Source organism: Dromaius novaehollandiae, chromosome 7 (assembly GCF_036370855.1).
Source record: "Dromaius novaehollandiae isolate bDroNov1 chromosome 7, bDroNov1.hap1, whole genome shotgun sequence".
NCBI classification, from domain to species: domain Eukaryota; kingdom Metazoa; phylum Chordata; class Aves; order Casuariiformes; family Dromaiidae; genus Dromaius; species Dromaius novaehollandiae.
Window position 1 is genome coordinate 19,525,954 of NC_088104.1, and position 21,008 is coordinate 19,546,961.

At 37.1% G+C, this 21,008-nt stretch overlaps 1 protein-coding gene across 7 annotated transcripts in view; it reads right to left on the bottom strand.

Annotated features, from left to right (window-relative positions):
• The window catches only part of RBMS1 (RNA binding motif single stranded interacting protein 1), a 153,457-nt gene that overhangs the window by 21,059 nt on the left and 111,390 nt on the right, over positions 1 to 21,008 (bottom strand). For all 7 annotated transcript variants that reach the window (XM_064514842.1, XM_064514839.1, XM_064514840.1 and 4 more), the window contains exons 4-6: positions 18,466 to 18,557; positions 5,398 to 5,555; positions 2,015 to 2,094 (exon numbers count right to left, since the gene is read on the bottom strand). In XM_064514842.1, coding sequence (XP_064370912.1) covers positions 2,015 to 2,094; positions 5,398 to 5,555; positions 18,466 to 18,557 — 330 coding nt within the window. The remainder of the gene's footprint in view (positions 1 to 2,014; positions 2,095 to 5,397; positions 5,556 to 18,465; positions 18,558 to 21,008) is intronic.

Here is a 21,008-nt window from a genome sequence, read left to right on the forward strand (position 1 = left end):
ACTTAACTGACTTTCAGACATTTAGGGTTATCTGTTTCTGAGCTACTCATCTAGATGCTCTCTGTAACCACTGGTGAGAGATAGCTACCTTCAGACATGATTCATCCCATCTAAAACAGCTGCCAGCAGAGATACATATTGGTCGCTGGAGGTGTGTGCTTCTTCACATTTTTTAGACAGGGAGCCTAGATGACTACTCTGACATGGGCAGGTAAGCATTAGAAGTTAAAGTCAGGGAGGTGGATTAGATCCAGAGACCCTTCTTTGTCTTCCCCTTTCTGATACTCAGCAGTTCTGGGCACATTTCTCGTCCTAATTAATCACACTTTTACATTAATTTCTTTCCTCCACACCAGAAATCATTCTTATAATTCTGTGCAGCAATTTGTTATTTTTACCTGCTAGAACCTGATAACACAAGGGTGTAACTCCAGCTTAAGCAACGACCCACCAGTGACAGAGTATGATCGACATTGATACACTTGACAGCTTGCTCATTGAGGACAGGATAATGCAAGTGGGAATACAAATGAGCAAACTAAAAAGCATTAATAGGAGGTTCAGTTACAGTCTTTTTTACTGGCTCTAATTGAATTTATACCCCTATATGTTAATTTGAACTCTTGGTTTCCCCATACTTTTCACTTGTAATTACATCTAAGCCATAGCAGCACTATAAAAATAATCATCAAGGGTGGATCACAGCACAACCAGCATTCAGTGAAAATAATTCCATCATCTCCTTGCCCCTAAAGGGATTTTCCATCTCATAAAAACACAGATTGCTAAATACATGAAATAGGAAAATAAATGTTACAGCCCCTATCTATAACATCCAAAGTTTTAACTAAATAATCACAGCCTCAGCAATCCATCCCAGCGCAAAGGATCTGCAAAAGTCAGTGAAGTCAAAACCCTGCATTAGATTAGCGCTGGTGAAGGGAGTGGTTTCCTGTGCTCTGAAGCAGCCTTCCATCCCTACCGCAGCCCAGACTGCCTCAAACTGGAGCAATCTTCCAGGGATGAGGCGTGTTTGTAGTTTTAACAAAACAGGCTGCATTCTTTTCTGCCTGGTGATTGCTGCTTTCCTTTTCCTATGTTCTCTGGGTCAGGGTCTGACTATGGAGAATGTGTCACCAGTGGGATAAAGGTGGCTTCAGTAAACATATCAACAATGTAAACTGCAAAATTCCCACTTGGGATCCTCAACAAAATAGTTACCAAAAGAAGCCTGGAATCTTAGCCATGTATTCTTTCCTCATTTGTTATCCCGCTTTCTTTCTGTTTTACTCTGCTGCTCTGAATTTCCTTTCCTGATTTTTGAGTGTTCGTGCAACATGCTTTTTGTCTCTTAAAAATAGTGCTGACAAGACAGGCAAATTGATAAGGAGCTGGTGAGATGACAAAATTGCACTATGAAGCATCTCTTCCTTTTACCTTGCACAATAGTTCTAGAACTAGCATTCTTTATCTATCTCCTTTCATCTTCCTGAAGAACCTCAAAGCCTATTTTGACATGAGAGCAAAATATCCCAAAGAATGAAAGGCCTGGCATAAAGGCACTGCTGCAGAATCTAATTTGCCATTTTTGAAAGGACTTTGGAAAAATCATCAGCAGATGGCAAAAGTAGTCCATTTTTTTTTTCCTCTTAAAAAAAATTTTCTGTGGACAATCAGCCAAATTCTGTTCTGATGCATATACAACACGCATTTGTCTCCTGACTTCAACTGGGATTATGTGGGATGTACATTTGTGCATAGCTAGCTTAAGGCATCTGAGCTGCTTGTCTGTTTGCTAGAGGAGAAGAGCACCAGATTCCTAGAAGAGGTATTCTGTAGGAAAATGACATACTGTGTTCCAAGCAAGGAAGTATTACTGTCATCCGACAAGACGGTTTAATTTTAATAAGCCTACCTTTGAATGAGAAGTTAGATACAGCAATCAGCATGACAGGCTTCCACTATATAGGCGGTAACCCATTCATACATGTTATTAGAAATATATACAACATACCAGAAACTCCTGCTGGTGTCTTTATGAATTTTCCATTAAAATGAGCAATCACTGCTTCACATTTTTCTGTTGATTCCATCCTATAAAAATAAAGAATAATTTACATAAATTAAATGCTCATCCAGATTCCATGTTTGCAATTTTTTTTTTAGCATATTTCTTGCTTTTTATCTCTTCACTTTTGCACCTTGCTTTCCCATGTGTGAGCAATAAAATAGATGTTTTTAAGAACATACAACTTCAGAAAGGTAAAACTAAACTGAATGAACATTTTATGCAATACAAGGCCAAAGTCAATACCAAACTGCAAATACAATACTCATATTTATTTAAAGATTAGGTAGAGCATAATTTGGACAGCTGTAGCACAAAGTCCTATGCTGTCCTGAAGAAAGCAGAAAGATTGATACACAGTCATTCATAATTCAATCCTTGGCTTCTGTGATACATAGAACAAACGTTAATGCCACTTTTCATAGAGGATTCTGAAGGGTCTGTAAGGTAAAAGAGCAATAAACCCAAATATGAACATGCCTGACTACCCAAACTGCCTTTGTAGCTTTTAATTTATATCTTAAACTATCGCAACTAAAATATCACAGCTAAATGACATAACTGTCCCTTATTTTGTCATCTCTAAGTTACCTTTAAAACAGGAACTACTAACTGAGTAGCTGTGATTGTTTCCAAGAACTTATCCAGCATGCTGGACAGGTTAGTGCACTTATCAAAACTTGACTTTATAGCCGAGTGAATTACTAGTGAGCTGGGTGAACGACTGACATCCTTGGCCGAGTGCGGCTACACAGGCAGCAGCTGCATCCTTGCAGTGCCATGGAGTAACTACCAGGTTGGACTAAATTGGAACTCATGACTGGGAGTAAAACAAAATTTCTTTTGAAAGAAGAATATATTTTACAGCTGTCTGCAAAATGATGTTTGGATAATGATGATGCTAACAGAGATTTTCTTTTCAATCACTCATTGAGTTTCTATAATGCAGATCCACAAACTAGGCCTAATGACCTCAGCAGCAAAGAAGCAGTTCTAAAAAGTAGTTAAGTCCTGGCACTTTTTAACTCTGATAGCCTTTTTGCACAGGCCCCAGACAACAAGCAGAATCAGCAAAATGGCAGACTAAACATGACATTTTGTTTATGGTTTCAAAAAAGTTTCTAGAGAACTTGCGGAAGTTCTGAGTTGTTGGATCTGAATCAAAGAAATCTAATTTTTCCTCTTTCTCTCAAAACAATGTAATTTAGTCTCAGACTCAAGTCTGGACTTGATAAAATATACTACCCCTTATTAACCTAATAAAATGCTCCTGAAGGCAAGAAATGAAAATCTTTATCTCATGTCTACATGCTTCGTGGATAATCTTAACCTTAACTAACTTTCATCCAGTAACATCCCAATATCTGCCTTGCAGAAGAGCAGAAAATCTGAGTAAATATCGTATGAACAGCTTATTCTAAAAAATTATTAGTATAATACAGAACCCATTGAGAAAAAATTTACTTTGAAACTAATTTCTTATAATGCCTTCAATACAAACAAGATTTTGGATACACATACCGGAATTAAACTTTCCTAAAAAACCTCTGATTCCAGGAAGAGTCAGTTAGCAAGTTTGGAAAGAAAAGACAGTATAAGTTTGCAATGTCTATAGAATTTTAAGCTCAGATGCTACTGGATTCTGCCCTTCATAGTACCAAAAAGTGAATGCTTCATTTCAGTGAAAATATATATCAGTATTTCCAAAATTAGTAAATATAACATGTGGGTATATACTCACTTTGTAAGTCATCCAAAAACACTCACACACATTTTGTGTATAGTTGTACGGAGTTCACGTTCAAATGCTTGTACATATGCTTGTGTAAAAAATAAAAACTACAACTATATGAATGAAATAAAAATGCCAAATTAACCTTTCACCAAAAATACTGCAAACATTTATTATTTATTTAAAGGGGACAGGAAGAAATCTGAGTAGAAATCAAACTCACTGGTTTTGCAGTCTTAAATAATGAAAGACATATCTTCCCACTGCTTCTAATTTTGTTCCTTTGTTGTGTTTCTTTGAAACAGGCCAGTCTGCCAAGCAAATAAATGATTTTGAGGGAAAAAAAAAATCGTAGTCCTGTGAACTTCCCATAGCCAACTCACAGTGAAACCAATCCCTAAAATTTTTGGCTTCATCAGGAGATAAAATTTGTTCAGTTCTTCTCCGTGCACTATTTTTAGATTTTGCTCGTTGTTCAGACATAGAGCTACTGTCATATTGGCTGAATATCTGAATTATTGGAACCTGATTGTTGGCAGAGATTTTATAAAATATTTTTGACAATCTCAAATCTCAATTGCTCAAAGCATGCCTCTATTTTTGATAATAGCATTAACCAATCTAAAGCCTACAAATTTTGATTACTGTGCCATCCTAGGTTTAAAGCAGGACTTAATCAGACATGGGAAAATACTAGAAGTACACAGAAAAAGCCTTTGATGAAGAGACCCCAGAGCAAAAGTCGGTAGACTAGGGAAAAGATAGACTTGCATGGATAGTGTATTTGGGAGGTCTCTACTTATCTATAGAAGATGTTTTTTCATGTTGATTTGGGAGAAATATTTGACTGAGCTGTGAAATATTTTAAGGTGAGATTTAATGTGAGTGAATAAAAATATTTTCATTCCCAAATGACAACATATTAATGAGCCAGAAAATTCAAAGGATTGACGTTTGAACTGTGATGATGATTTGATTTTCTTAGAGGAACTAATGAAAAAAGAAGTTCTTACTTATGGTCTTCTGTCTGGAATTCAAGTCTCAAAAGCCAGAAATGCCACAGCAGAAGTTTCTTCCCCTCCTTCTTAGGAAGGCTAATTCCCTCCATGTTTTTGAGGAGTCCACATTTAGCTAAAATAAAGGTCAGTTAACCCAGGTTTACCTGGTGGCATGGATAATGGGCTTGAACCTCAGCCATGGGGTTAGACCATGCCAAAGCCCTGCATGACTCTTGCTTGCTGGTTCAGGGACAGAGGAGAAAGGAGAAGTACAATGAAGAAGGGGAAGCTGTGGAGAGTGAACTCTTACCCTAGATGGTTGTTCAGTAAGAGTAATAGATTCAGATTTAGCCATGTAAGTGAGCTGAGACACAGCCATATTAGCTCAGGCAAAGGACAATTTAACAAAGCCCTGTTGGTACCGCTATTTAGATGCCCTTTGCTTTAAAAGTTTGGTCACTTTCTATAATTTCTGCCTTTTCCACCTACTCTGGATGAAATCCTGAATAACTGGGAAAAGTTTTTCTTTTTTAATAAAGAATATAGTCTTCTTCTACTAAAAAGAGGAAAAAACAGTGCAGCTAATGACACTGAAGTACCTTGCAAAGCCAACTCCACGGCTTGTCCCACTTGAGTCACGCAGTATCCTTGTGGAGATAACCTGCCCAAACGGTTTAAGCATGTTCTCAAGCTCCTGCTCATCCATTGAAAGTGGCAAATTGGAAATGTATAAGTTAGTTGGATCTTGTTCTTGTTGCTGAAACAGAATTAAAAACAATTGTTATCGTTCCAGCTTGATAGGTTGGAAAGACATTTAGGACACAAAGGATAACAACCATTACATACAACTAGTGCTACACATTTTGACTTCCCAGGCCCCTTTCTAAAGGCTGTTCTTTATTCTCTAGCATTAGCAATCTCCATCATCTGTCATTGTATACAGCCTTCCAAAGAGAAGGCTCCCCTCTTCCTTATATACTGCTGACAATTACATTTTCAAAGTGGAGAAAAAAGATGAATAATTGACCAGTTTATATTCTATATTAAAACTTAAGGTTTTAGGTTTTCTGCAAAGAAGAAAAAGCAGAAACAACACAAAGGAAAGAACTTAGCAGACCGCAAATATAACACAGGTGGAAAAAGAGCTGAAAGAAAAGCTGGACGTAAATTAGAAAGAGAAAAGATTGGAATGTGAATATGAAAATAATAGAGAAAAAGGAGAAAATGCATTTAAAAGTATGTACATTGCCAAAATATTACCATAAGAATAAGCTGTTATACACAAAAATAAGTGGGACACCATCTTCTTCTCCCACACATGAACACTTTTGAGTTTTCATCCAACTTCTACATTATGTATTGAGACAATACAAAAGTCTTCCAAAAATTTTCTCTAGCAACAGTCAAAGAGACAGAGGAGGGCAGCCAGCAGAAAAGTGATCTTATTAGATATGGGAGACAAATGTAGTCAAATCTTTCCAATTCCCCTAACCATACGGCTGTTTTTGTGATCCATGTATTTAACAAGAAATTCTATCCTTGACCTGGGAAACGCTTTTGTTGAAATCAATCGCTTCCAGTGTTTGTCTCTGGATTCTCTAACTCTGATTTGGGATGCATCTCGGGCACCTTTCTCCTCCTGCTAATTGCTGACCATGCTCTATGTTGATACATCCTGAATCTACCAAGATTACCCATTTTGGCCCTACAGCTGTGCAAAACCTTGACGACTATCAGTGTGGCTCCCTGTATAGAACAGAACTAAGTATCCACAGGATGCATTAAACTCTACAGGAGAACTTTTCTGGTGTTACGGACTGAAACAAACCAAATTTTGTTGGCATAGTTCTCAGTGTATTTTCATTCTGCACAAGAGGGCTAATTTTATTCAGCGAGAAGTCTAGATCAAACCAGAAAACAAACACAAAACCACAACACTTTCCTACTGGAATCAAAGCATTCATTAAAGTGATTATTGCTATATAGCTGGTGATACTCTCTTATGGGGATTAGACATCAATTTGTCCTTAAATTACTCTTATATTAACAACATCTCAGTATCTTTAGTAGCATGTTGTATAATTTAATAATTTTCTATCCTAGATATCACCTCTCAGTTGTGGCTGATTTCTGCTAGCAATAAGGGGGGGGGAGGGGGGGACTGTCAGGCCCCTTAGGCACAGGATTGAAATTCTCACATTCCCAAAGAGATTGAAACTAAAAATGTTCAAATAAATTGTATTCTGTGTGTGCTTAAGGCTCTTCACTGTTTGCTTTTTCACAGTCTCACATTCAGCTAGAAAGGGCTGATGTTTTGAAGTTTCCTGTGTGGGTTTTTAAGAAATTTCAGCATCAAAGGACATATAAAAGGGAAACGTTCTGTGTACACCTTCCTCATCTGCACACAATGCCGCTGATAGGATTGTAACTCCTAGCCACACTGCGTTCCCCTATGCCTTACAAAACAAACTTTTCCCAGGTGTTGTCCTAGTCAGTCCATTTAAAGTCCCTTACAAATGGCATCTGATTACTACACATTTTCCTTGTTACCTAGTGTGAGGCAAGTCATACAACAACATGAAGAAAATACTGTTCTAAGAAAACAAGCCAAAGAATAAAAAAATTTCCTCCTGAAAATTATATTGAATCCACACAGTGCACAGAGAAGTCTGTGGTTTAAATTATCTTAGAACATCTGATTTCTCCTTCATATTAGAAAAAAATCAGCAGAAAAAGAAGATGAGAAAACGGATTCAGTGAGAGTCCAGAGCTGACATTAATATTCCTTGCTGAGCAGTGTTCATCCACGAGGGAAAGGAATCTATGTTACAATAACTACATTTTTGACAAACAGTTCATATTTTCTCAGCTAGGAATCTGAGAAAAAGACAGCTTTAATGTTTTTAGAATTAATTTGTTACTTAGACTGTGTTAGACAATTCTGTTTTATATCTTGAGATATGTAGGCTTGCTTTCTTCTTTAATGAATGTTATTAGCAAAAGCTTTATTGGTGGTTTTAGATATGGGCATCACAAAATTGCATTCCTAGCTATAGGTTAATTTTCTGAAACTCAGACTGCTGTCTCTGAAAAAAAAATTTTGGATTATACTGTACACAAGCATGCTAAGACTTCTCTTAAAAAACCTAAAACAGCATGCAAGTTGGAAATTAGACCCTTAGAATATTTTCATCTACTTTGCTAATATTTTTATTCTATAATAATACAAAGCCTGAATTATATTATAAAAATGTTCTCATTACAAAAGCCCAACAACATTTGGAAGAGATGAAAAAATAAATGACATATTTTGTGCACATCAATAAAAATGTAATTTACATGCAAAGAAGAAAAGCTTACATCGAGAAACAATGAATGGAGAAAGAAATTCACTTTCAATGCAGAACGGCAGAGTAGTAAGTCTTATTTGGATAACTGGGGAGATTCCATTCCCCTTGCCTGGGGCTCCCGTTCCAATCTGTGAGGTTACCACATTTTTATTATATGTGAAGTGCATTCAGGACAAGAGATCACAGGCCTTCCTTGCTGAAAGGGATACAAAAGCCTACTGGGATTCACGATGCAACACAAAGCTTTTCCTCCATACACACTGGGGAGCATAATTCTTGCACCTACCAACCTATCAGAGAGAACTTCATGCCACAAAATCATGTTATTAGAAAAAGAGACAGGAATGTTTAGGTCTTTAGAGTATCAGCAACATTAGCACTAGCCAATTTGCAAGTCCCTTTGGGAACTGGGGGAAGAAAAAGAGAGAGAGAGAGAGAGAGAGCGAGCGAGAGAGAGCGAGCGAGAGCGAGCGAGAGAGAGAGCGCGCGCACGCGCGCGCAGCATCTGAGGAAATTGCTCTCTCTAAGGAAATTGCTTTTCTGAACAGAAAATATTTTGCAAAGGAAAAATTTGACTTGCTTCCCATGATACAATCCTTACTTTGTAATAGTAACTAGATTGGATTTCTGTCAGGTGAGTGCTGAATGGGTGACTGGAGAGGATTTAGTTCCAACTCCTACTTTCTTGACACTTTCTCTATGGCAGTATATTACAACCAGAATACTCCTAGGAATTCAGTTATTTCTGCTTTTGATCCTTCAACAGACCATACGGACCACAGTGGGAATAGGGAATTTGAAGGTATTTCTGCATATGTCTATAGCTAGAAGCAGTAGAGAGGGCAGGTATGGGAGAGGAAGGGCAAAAAGAAGGCCAAAGGATCGGGTTGTCACTGGGAAATTCGGGAACGCTAGTTGAGATTTCATTCCTTTGTAATACTCCCAGAACAAAATAGTTTAAATGCCAACAAACACATTCTAAAGCGTGCAAAGATTATATCTACACTGCAGATGTTTAGGTACTGCCCCAAACCCTTGGGCACTGGCAGCAGTTCAACCATAACACCAAATAGGTCAGGATAGATTAATTTAATCCATTTCTTCATTTTGTAGGAAAAAAGACTGCTTCTGTTTCCCAAGCTAGTTGGTTTACAACACTAAGATAATGCTGTTGGTAGAGTAGAGCTATTACCAAATAAAGACAAAACTAGAGCATATTGGGAATTTTGTAGAGTTTGGTGATGGAAAAATGATGCCTAGCAATGTGTAAAACATCTCCTTGTCTGTCCCTTTATTACTTATGCCATCATGCAGCTTCTATCATCTCCATTAGATTAGTAAGCCTTAAAATAGTGATCTGGGTAGGTTTTGAGAGACAAGATGCAAGTAATCTCTTTTCCCCTGGAACACACTACATTTCCAAGCATACTTCCAAATGGTAACCACAGCTAGGACTCCCCATCCATCTTTATCCTGTCTTGCACAAAAGGCACTGTACAAACAGATGTTCACTTTTATATAAAGTTTTGGCACTGAAAATGGTTAAACAGTCAAAAATTCAGGAAGTCAGGAGAAAGACAAACTTTTTAACTTGTTCCTATGCCTCTCTCTGGCAAACAGCAGTTTAATACATTAACTTCTGTAACTTCCTTCCTCACTGAAACCTGTCTCATCATAGTTTGGTTTGCATAATTATTACAGCTCAGTTTCAGAAGCATAAATTAATTCTTTTGATATATAAGTTTCTAATCTTTATTCTGTAATTTAGCAAGTAAGTGAGGCTGAGTCAAAAATATCTGCAAACGTGAACAACCCAACTCAAACCTTGCCTATATGACTATAAAAATTCTAAATGCATTCAAAGGTAGAATTTTCTGTGTTTAAAATCCATGAACCCAAATAAACTGCTCTCATCTAAGAAATCCTAAATTCCTTTAAATGATTTGCATCATTTTTGGGGAATGATTAAAGAAAAAGCAAACAAACACTAAAGTAAGTGGAAAGATTCAGGCTAGCAAGCTAAAATTAAAAAATTAAAATATAGATCACTGAAGCATTGAGATTTCTTTTTTCTTTTCTTTTCTTTTTTTTTTTTTAACCTAACTAATCTCAGAAAACTGTTCAATTTGAGAGTCTCCATATTATCTTAGAGTGCAGGGTCTCCTCAGTTTACATGACCTTCAGCAGGTGCTGAAAGTGCTCAGTTCTGTGTAGGTTATGGGCAAATGTCAGGGAATTTCTGGGCTAAAGTAAGTATTTGTGTTACTGAGGCAACAAGGAAGTCTTATTTTTAGCAATTCATGTCAGCAAATTTCTCTTGGTCTTTTCTCACCAAACACCTTTAGATGTGTCTCCAGAACTTCTCCAGCTGAACACAACAAAACGACCTGCTAGAACAGTGCTCTCTTAGATGGGTGCGCGTCTTGTTCCTAAAAAGTGCTGGCACCACTAACTTAATAAGCTGAATAGAAGATACAATATTTCTCATAAAAGGGATAGGAATAATCAACTGCTCACATCCATTTCAGTGGAAAAGTGGTGATCAGGAGTCCTACGTAACGTGAAACGCTCTACCATCATCTGAAAGAAATTAACAAAAACCTCCCTGTGCGTGTGGAACCGTTCCTGAAATTTAAGCAAGAAACTTGGCAAAACGGTAAGACATCTGTTTTCTCTTGCTCTGTGTAAGGTCATAGTTAACAGATAGCCATTCAGAAACATGTGACTAGGCACCGCTCACAGCATGGAAGATCCACTTGGCTGATAGGGATGGGATTAAATGCTTGTCTGCCTTCATATAGAAACTATTTTAGAATTTACAATTGGCCTGTGTCTCACTGAAGTATGTCTGTTTTAGCCACAGTTTTAATACTAGCTGACCAGGGGTTGTTAACAAGACAATTCAGTGGAAAAAAACACTACCATAATCTTCACTTGTTGCCCAGAACCCCAAAAACATTATATATGATTAATAAACTAAACATTTTAATTCATTTTCATAGGCTCATCTGTATTATAAAGAGGAATAAGAACCATATATAAAGAAACTTTTAACTACAATAAGCACCACGTTGAAGTTTCCAATCAGACTATCAATGCAATCATACACTACTTTTTTATTCCTTGGCATTCTCGCTCGCTCTTTACTACGAAGGCTGGGAGGTGTAGCACTGCTCATGGGTGCCACCATTTTCAATAGAAAGCTCAGAGAGTCCACCAAGGCCCATAATAGGGCATGCTACCCTTGCCTGAAAAGCCACAGCACTGCTTAGCAACTGAGATAAGACTTTTGTGGGCTGAAGCTGTGTACACAAGGGAAGTGGTTGTTAACTGTCATATTTTATGCAAATGCAATTCCTGCAATAATGGTCATTTAACCCTCAGGTAAGCAAAGTTTGACTTACCTTCAATTTATTGTATAACGACTTCTAAGAACTTGGTTTTGCAGTAATATGCACTATTGCAGTGATCTGCAATATGCAGATTTAAAATAACTATTTTCTAGCTTTTTATTTTAGCTAATTAGAAATTATGCATGCAAATGAAGGGAAATTGATTAATTTTTTAAAATAGTTTATTACAATTGTATTATAGGATTTAATGCTATTGTCTACAAAAAGCACCACAAACTGGGTAAAAAGAAAACTTACCTTTCAAGACAGTTTCTAAAAACTGCTGTGAAAAACTGCTTCAGTTAGCTCCTGTTTGCCTGTCATCTGTTCTTTGGCATTCAGAAGCCCAGATGCAGAATACAAAATATCGCAATATGTCTACCTTCTCTAGTTAGATTAAGTGCACTAGCTACCATGGCAACCTAAACTTATTTACTTACTTTACTCTGTAGGAATGAAAACTGATTTAATTCTCCAGAAGGTTGCCACAGTGAAGACAAGTACAAAAAGCAATACATTGTTAAAAGTCATAAAAGTTAGCTGTTTCTCATACTTGCTAACTCCAAGTCATGTTCTTCTGCCTTTAGCACATTATGTTTAATAGATGTGAAACAGCCTCGACTTTTTCTACAGAGATGAGGACAAGCAGCTAAGTAGGCCTTCCCCTCCCCAAAACCCTTACCTCCTGTGCAATTCAGACTTGCAATTCAGATTTGTGTCATAGTGTGACAGTTCATCTTTTCCAAATAAGTTTGGAGAATAATGTCATCTAAAATAAGTTTAGAATATTAAAAAATGCTCCTGCAATGGACTTAAGCTGGAAAGAAAGATAAAGGCAGAGCTTCACAGTTCTGCCTTCCTGACCATTAGTAAAGAATATAAAGATTACAAGATTAAGACATCTCTGGATTCTAGAGGATCAATCTGAACCCAGACAATGGTCTAATATTTAAAACAAACCAAAAAATAACCGAGATAATGAGTTTAAGAGTTGGTCTACTGCTCTGGGAGCCAACAGACTGCTCCAGAATATGGCAACAGTACCTTATAAATGGTGGAATAACCAGTGTAGGTTGGTAAAACACACTTTGAAGCATTATCACAGGCATCCATCTGATGCAAACTGTGTGAGAAAAAATTCTAAAGACAGGCCTAATTTTTTGCACAAGCCTGAAATTGGTGAAAATATTTGGCGAGTTGTTAATGTGAGATCTGATACAAGAAGTAGGAGTATATTTAATTGCTCCAGTCCAAGTCAGTGAATATTTTAAAAAGGAGGGAATTATTTTGAATATGATGCCCTAAGACCTAAAAAAATGCTACTGTGGAGAAATCTTTGAACGGAGAAACAATGAGTCTTCCCCCCAAAATGCACATTGGTACATAGAACAACATTCCTTGGCTCAAAGTAATGTCCACAGATCTTCAAGGCCAGGGATTATTTTTATGGGTTCTGTTATAAATAGCATACATTTACCAAAGATAAGTTTGCACTTCCACAGTAAAAAAAATTAGGAAAACACAAATGGGAAAAGAATGAATATCATTTGTTTAAGCTGTAAACGGTCTGTCACTGACAGTCTTACAGCATAGTTAAGTGGTGCCTAGGGTAGAACTAAAAAACTCATGAATAGAGAAAGCAGGAGTAGAGGAGGAGTTGGGAAGGAAGCCAAGGTCTTCAAAAACATAAAAGCTGGGGGATCAGGCTCATTGAGCTTACTGCAATTGCGTTGGATTTGGGTGGTAAGTTATTTTAAAGGGAGGGCACTATGCCAATTTTAAAGACAGGACTGAAATACACTTGTGAGAGCACTGGACTGTATGCTCAGCATGGACTTTTTTCTGACGCCCAAAGTGCACTACAAGATCTTTACAAAAAGGAGTAACTCAGTATGTAAAACAGTTGTAAAAGCTATAAGCCTTTCACTATATTACCTCAGAAATGTGTATACCTACCATGAGCTAGATAATAGGCCTATATAACTGTCACTGCCATGCCAAGAAGGAAGTTAATCGGCACTCAGGGAGCTCCGAGCTGCCACAGCCAGGCTGGTAGCCTAGCTAGCTTAGATACCTCTACATTGCAGGTAGATACACTACAGACATGCTCTATTTCACTGTATTTACAGTCACACTTCTCTTGGCTTGAATTTGCCAGATAGAAGGACGAAAAGAGCTAGGTTATTTATTAACCATTCTTATTCAGTAGTTTTTACTTTTTTACCATTTATATTTACACATCAGTGTACAACCAGAGGAGTAAGAATTAAACCCAATTTTCCATTTAAAATGGCTGCTTTTCCAATCATCTCAAATAGTTGCTTCTGGAGCAGTGAGTAAACAACAGAGGAATACCATTCAACAAGAGGGAATTTCATCTGAACACCAACTCAAACTTCTCATACCAAGTTCAATGTCAAAAACTTCAGAGGATATAAGTTATTCATATCTCCATAGCATTCAGTCTTCACTGTCTCTAGTATGCCCCTTACAGAGTCTCAATTTTTTAAAATCTCCATTCGAAATGCCGATATACAGTAGATTTCCTGTATATATCTGGCTTCAGATGCTAGGACATTTATTATCTGCTCTGAACAGCACAGAATCCTAGTTATCTCACTGATTTTACCTTTGGGGTGGGGGAAGGAGAGAGAAATCACTCAGATAATAAAAACCCATCCTGACAGCAAAAATGACAACTTTTGTAACAAAGATCAGCAGTGCTTGTTTATTGACTATACTGCTCCTACAGAAACACTTTTTTTAGGGTTCATTATATTTAAGAGACAATGTAAGGTACGATAAGATTTAAGTTGACTAAACACTGAGAAAGCAGTATTTCTTACCTTGTTATATATATTTTAGCCCTCTATCCCAGAACTATAAAGAGCTGGGATTCAGGCAAAGGCTTCCAAGCACCAAATCTTTCCTCACTGGTATTTAATATATGATTTGTTATTTTAATAGTCTTATTTTAAAATACTGTTGCTACAAAATATTTACAACCTACAAAACAATGATTTGTTATTTTAGTGGTCTCATTTTAAAATACCATTTCTACAAAACTCTACAAATCTACCATTTTCTACAAAATTAAAGCAATACCATATCCCTTTTAAGAGAGTTACCAAGTGCCCAAACTCCACACTCCTAGAAAGTTACAATATTCAAACAACTATAGAAGCTTTGAAAAGTAATCTTTATTCTTTATCATTCTCTAGTAAGGGAAGGCTGGTGAACAAATCTTAGAATATTTTTAGAAAATGGAGATATTCAAAGCCTATCTTTAAGAAAACGACAAACCTTACCATGAGGATGAGCAGAACTTTGCAAGAACACTACTAATCTGATCTAGGAACATGTAGCTCTGCAAAAACCAAGTTTTTTTACTTTTTATCATTGGTTTATTATTAAAGCACTTCTCTAGAAGCAAGGACAATAAAATAATTAAATGGAGACGTTTCAAGAAGAAATTGAAATGAACCAAAATAAAAATTAGACATTCTACCAGTTACTAACTAGTTTAGAAGTAACAGTACTCTTGCAAGACAAATACTTGCTCTTCCCCTATCTTATCTCTAGAGTAAGAGATAAACTATTGGTTTTGCAGCCCTGGAACAAAGTGGCTACCATCACAGCTCACATCATCTCTTGATCCCTTCCCACCGCTGAATAAATGCTCTGGAAAAGAAGACTAAGGAGATTAAATGCTGGAAATATACAAATGAAATAGAGGAGATGGGCAATTGCCTGTTTCCTCCATTTTACTTTTCAGTGAAAAAGCTACTCCAATGCACTGGCAGTGCACTAACAGCTTTCGGTAAGCTTTCATCAGCATGAGCTGACAGACCAGCAAGAATCAGCAGAAGCACTTCAGTTCAGCTGTCAGCAGAAGATACTTTTAACCAGCATCAAGCAACAACTTCTGAAGTTGCTTCAGAGCAATCGTGTTAGTAAAGTTTTCCAAATTCAGACTTCTGAAAGAGCAGGATAATTGAAGACATAACATTTCTTGAGCAGTTGTCTAATATTTGGCTCTTTAACTGACACTATCATCATGACAACTCTCAAGATGTTGCCACTTCTCTGCAATGACCCCAACTGGAACAGATTTGACAGGATGTGGCTCGAAGCTAAGTCTTGGGCCCCAGGCCCTCAAAGTCTGCTCAACGATAGCTGAAATGTAGCAGATAAGCCTGTGTTTTTCTGGAGTCAGATAAACTTGGAAACAGACAGCTGAGTACTGAATGATCTTACCCACTGGGCAGAAAACCTCGCTAAGTCAAATATTTGATGTCTATAAAATAAAGAAGAGCTTTATTATGTATAATCTGAAGTGTTTCTACCGACTAGGATTTTTCAATGATCTTGCTGAAGTGAATAACTTCTAATTCCCCTACATGTAGCTCTAGCGTGACACTGCAAAAAGTGGATTATGGCGGTCAGATTCAGAGTGCAGCTCCAACTACAAAATTTTTCCTTCCACTTCATCTGCTGCAGGTCGTGGGACTGTGGGAGGAGGAAGAGCACACTTAGGTGCCATACTACTGCCAGCCACGGACGCGGCACAGTAACGCCTTCCCCCAGCGGGTCCAGCCAACTGGGATTTCTCCTTGAGATGGACGTGGTGGTACTGGTCAGCAAGGGAACCCATGAGCAAGACAGCTGACAAACTCTCCTCCAAATCTTTTGGTGTGAAATTCAGGCTAAAGCCACACTAAACAGTTTCTCTGTAACAAGACCACTTTATAGCACAGATGGTAACACGCAAAAGGATAAAGTAGTAAATACACAAATGCATGCAAACTTTTATACAATTTATTGTATGCAAAGAATCTGATTTGCTAATCTTGTCAAAACAACTTTAAGTGATTTGTGATTCTCAACTTGGAGCGTTTAACTGGAGATATGATTTTTCAGACAAAAGGAGAGTAGCACTTCCCAGAAAAAAATCCAGTTGCTCAAATCAGATAGACAAAAATCAAAGCACTCAAGCCTCCCAGTTACTCATGGAGTCTTTGGTACTGTTTTGGGGGGGAAATAATTCAAACATACTTACCATGCTGAGAAGCAGAATAACATGTTTCAGTCTAACACAAACTTAAGATAGACAGAATACCCTCAACTCACCAGGCCTGATACATACACAGTGTCAGAAAACCTATCAAAACTGTCCAGTATTCTGGTGCACATTTTTAAATTACTGCTAAGAGAAAGAAATATGAATAATATAGTCTATAGTCTCTTTTTGCAACTAGCTGGTGGAGGAAAGGATTTGGAAAAATACACTATAGTAAAAAATTAAAAAACTCTGTATTAGATTAGTATAGCGAATTATTAGAGCTTCTCTGTCTACTGGAGTCAAGAAGACAATTAAATCAGTCAGCTAAACTTTTTCATTAGCAAAATGAATATACATGAGTTATATTTTCCTTTCTCTCTCCTCCTACTTAGATGTCATATACATAAGGTGGTAGACAGAGGCTTTGAAAAATCTAGTCTATATTTCACAGTGATTACTTAAGAAGTTAAAATAGTGATCCTGCTTTGAAGAAATGGCTTCTCTTAAAATACAGTATTTATTTAAATAAAACATTAGTTACATGTTATAAAATATCAAAACTAAAGGTAAATTGAAAGGTCTTTATTAAACTACATAAAATATTATGAAGAAAAAGCGCCAGTGTTTCCTAGTAAGCATGTATGTTTGTGTCATGGCTGTAATGAAACATGCATTAAGTATGAAACATATGGTTTCCATTTTGTCTCCCTGGAACCCATCCAAAGACATTTTATGTTGTTAGCTTAACTGTTCTCTTCAGCTGAGAAGCTGTGGAAAATATCTCATCTGAAAAAAATTTGTACCTAATGGATAACTATAAAAGATTTTCTAGATCTGCTGCAGACTCTACTTTATTAAAAAAAAGCCTCAGAGATTACTATTTAATTACTGGATTTTTTTTTAAATTAAATCTAATTTTCAAATTCAAAAGAAATTTTCTTTAAGAGATACCACAAATTATATGAACAGATTATGTTGGGAATATTTTCTTTAGTTAATAAATTTATAGTGGTGTCTATGGCATTCTGCTGGAACCAGGATATCTGACTGAACAAGAATCCATGACAAAGTCACTACTAATGTATTATCTCCCTAGTTTTATGGGTTTGCAAAACTTATTTTAGTTTGAAAGACCACTGCTCTGAAGATCACTGTTAACTAATAACTGGATTCAGAAGCAAGGATCAGTGAAAATGAGGCAAAAGGAAAGATTATATTTCTTTCTCTTTAATAACGCTTTGTTTTGCCCTGATGCAGAAAGAGATTGTCAAAGAGTTGGCTGAGAATTCAAAGATGTCTACCATGAGATTCCAGATCTAAATATTAATTCTGTTAACACAAAATATACTAGAAGAGTTGAAGACAGAATCCCAAGCTTAAATTTTGCCATGCATGCTTAAAAATTCACCCCCAAATTGTGAGACTGCTAGACTCAATAATGACAAGCAGGCAACGTATAAAACCTATAAATTATTTTAGCTATTCACTTGTGTCCAGAAATTAACACATCAAATTTAATCTGTGAAGCCTTCTTTAGTGTGGGTTCTTTTAAATTACTGCTAATTATTCTCTTGACAAAGTCAATGGGAAAATAACATCATGAATAAAGTGATAAATCTGACCAGAGCAGTTTGGAGACTTTACTAGACTGTCTTTCTTTCATTACCACATTAGCTGAGCTCATTTGGGATACACCAGCTGAAAGCGCCATTTGGTTACCTTAATCTCTCACGTGACTTGCGGTCTGTACTCTCTGTAAAGGGCCTGCAACTTGAAAATTCACATTGCCAGTGCTCTGCCAGTGTGTAAGCTTGCTCATCTTCAGAAGCCATTGCAAGAATTTGCCAATTATTTTAAACTCACCTTTGCCATCTGTGCTTGGACTCCACTAGCTTTTAAAGCAGAAACTGCCTTCTGAGCAGCTGCTGGGCTGTCAAAGTCTACAAAACCATAACCTGAAAAATAAAACATACCTCGTGAACAAGACGACAACCAATTTATAATCAAACAGTTCACATACTACTAGCATGGGTATCTAATGCAATTTTCTTATTAGTGAAAAGGGCCAGTTTGAGCTCTGAAGTTCTTCATGTAGTCCCAAAGCAACCAGCCTACCAAAGTGCTTCAACCCTGAGCTGGTGGGGACCTATCCGAGTGGGAAGAATCAATTTCCGTGCCTGTTCACCACCAGGCTTGTGTCCAAATTCCGACAATTAGAATGGTGCTTTCTACTAGCAGCTATATATCCACTAAGAGCAAATATGACATAATTAGTTTACTTCCCAGAGATCACTAAATAAAGCATAATCTTCTAATTTTTCTAACTAAATTCTTAGTCCAGCTTGAGTAAGTGACAAATAAGCCTTTGAATTACAGGCCATTCACTGAAAATTGAGATAGGAATTTGGTTTAAAAGATATATACCTACTGCAACATAATCTAGTTTCTGATAAACTAGTTACTTCATTGCATATACATAAAAGATAGCAGTTAAACTAAAAAATGAGTGAAAACCCAGGTCCATTGACATCAAGTGAGTTTTTCCCATTGTTGTCACCGAAGACAGAATGTAAAAAATTGTCCCTAAAGCATTTTTATGCTGTAAAATATAATATTTAAATGTTAATGTGAAAACAAAGTTAATTATAATAATTTCCATCTTAAACCTGCCCTTTCTTAAGGAAATACATGCAATAGCTTTTTTCTTTTCTGAACGACAATTGACAGCTAACAGATCCCAGGATATCTGAACAGCACTATACCTTGGCCTCTTACCAGACACTGACCTTATAGGCTGGAATTTTTAAGGAGACCTTGGAGCTAGATGCTCAAGTCTCAATGAAAGGTAATCAGAGTTTGGAGGCTACTTCCCATTGACGTGACAGAAAATCTCACACTGTATCTTTCACGTTCTTTCCCCCCCACCGTGAACAGCCTTAAAAAATAGAGAAGTCCCTCTTCAGCGTCTAAGTTGGGCTTAAAAAAAAAGAAAAGAAAAAGAAACAAACCTCTAGAGGAACAGAAACTGGAATTAGTTCCTCAGAAAGTAATAGCATTCTCTTAGAATATGTCTATACAGAGGACAAAAAGGCTGTGTAGAGATATATCTGAACCAGCTTAACTCAGGAAGAACAACCAGAGCAGCCTTGTATATCAGTGCAAGCTTACTTAACCTGCCAAGAAGCTGAAGAAAGCAGCATATTGTTCAGTGTAACATGTGGTGTTATGGACTGTTAAATATTGACATGAAACAGAGTGAATTAGCTCATATCAAGTTTTGTGCTGCCAGGGCGAAGCTAGCTTTCCATACCCATGCTAGCAGAGGCTATCAACACTGCTGCACCTCAGAGCGCAATGTAGATGAAGTTACATACTGATACCAAGCATGCCATCAAGGCTGGCTTTGCCATCTTTTAGATGATATGTAAACTCAGTCCCTCATGGCTCCAGTTCATTCAAATCCTGTGGTATGTTTTTTTGGGAAGAGTCAGAGATACTGTCAAACTTTTGGTTAAATTCCAGTTAGATATCTGCATTCTGCCTACTTACGTTCCCACTGCAATTTCAATGACACGCACTGAGCTTCCCTGTAGCCTTAGGCTGCCGTATATTGTTACAAAAGACTGTTAGTTACTGCTTTTCACCTGTGAGATTTAAAATTTATAAAATCAAGACTGGAAAAATCAAATTATTGTGAGAAATTCTGTGCTTAAATCTTTGAAGAGTCAGGATCATAAGCAGTCTCACTGACAGAGCACACTAAAGCCTTTGGGAATTGGGGGAGGGAAGACTAAATTAGCTAAGCGCTGTCATATGTATTAATGAATTAAAATACTAGAAAAAGGCATCTGCTCTTTCCTAGTCACACTATGTGCAGATGACATCTGCAACACAAGCTGGGAAAAAGTTTTCTAGAAAGTTCAGTTTCTGAACTTTCAGCACCGCTTTAATTACTTGGGATGCGGAGCTGGGAGTGAACCTGGGCTGCTGCACTGCATTTGAGGTCCCCCCAAAAACTGACTTGATGAATGACAAATTCTCCTCTCCTGCCTCTGCCTATCAACTTTGCACTCGTTCATGGGGTCACCATTAACGTTGCTAAATCAGCTGACTTAATTCTTTAGTTTCCTTAGAAATTATCCTCTTAATTGTAAAAAAAAAAAAAAAAAAGAAAAAGTCTGAAACCGGATGTTTCCAGGGCCTGCTACCACACCTTCCCCACCCTGCATGTTGCTGGGATATGATCTCACTATAATTGCAACGAGTGCTCTAGATCAGCGAACTGAATTGATGTATCCAATCTATTTAAAGGAGTTTTATTATTTTTTCCAGCTGCAATTACTCTGGTGAAAATGAACCCCTTCTTTCCTCCCAATACATTGAACAGCATAGAACAAAACACAATT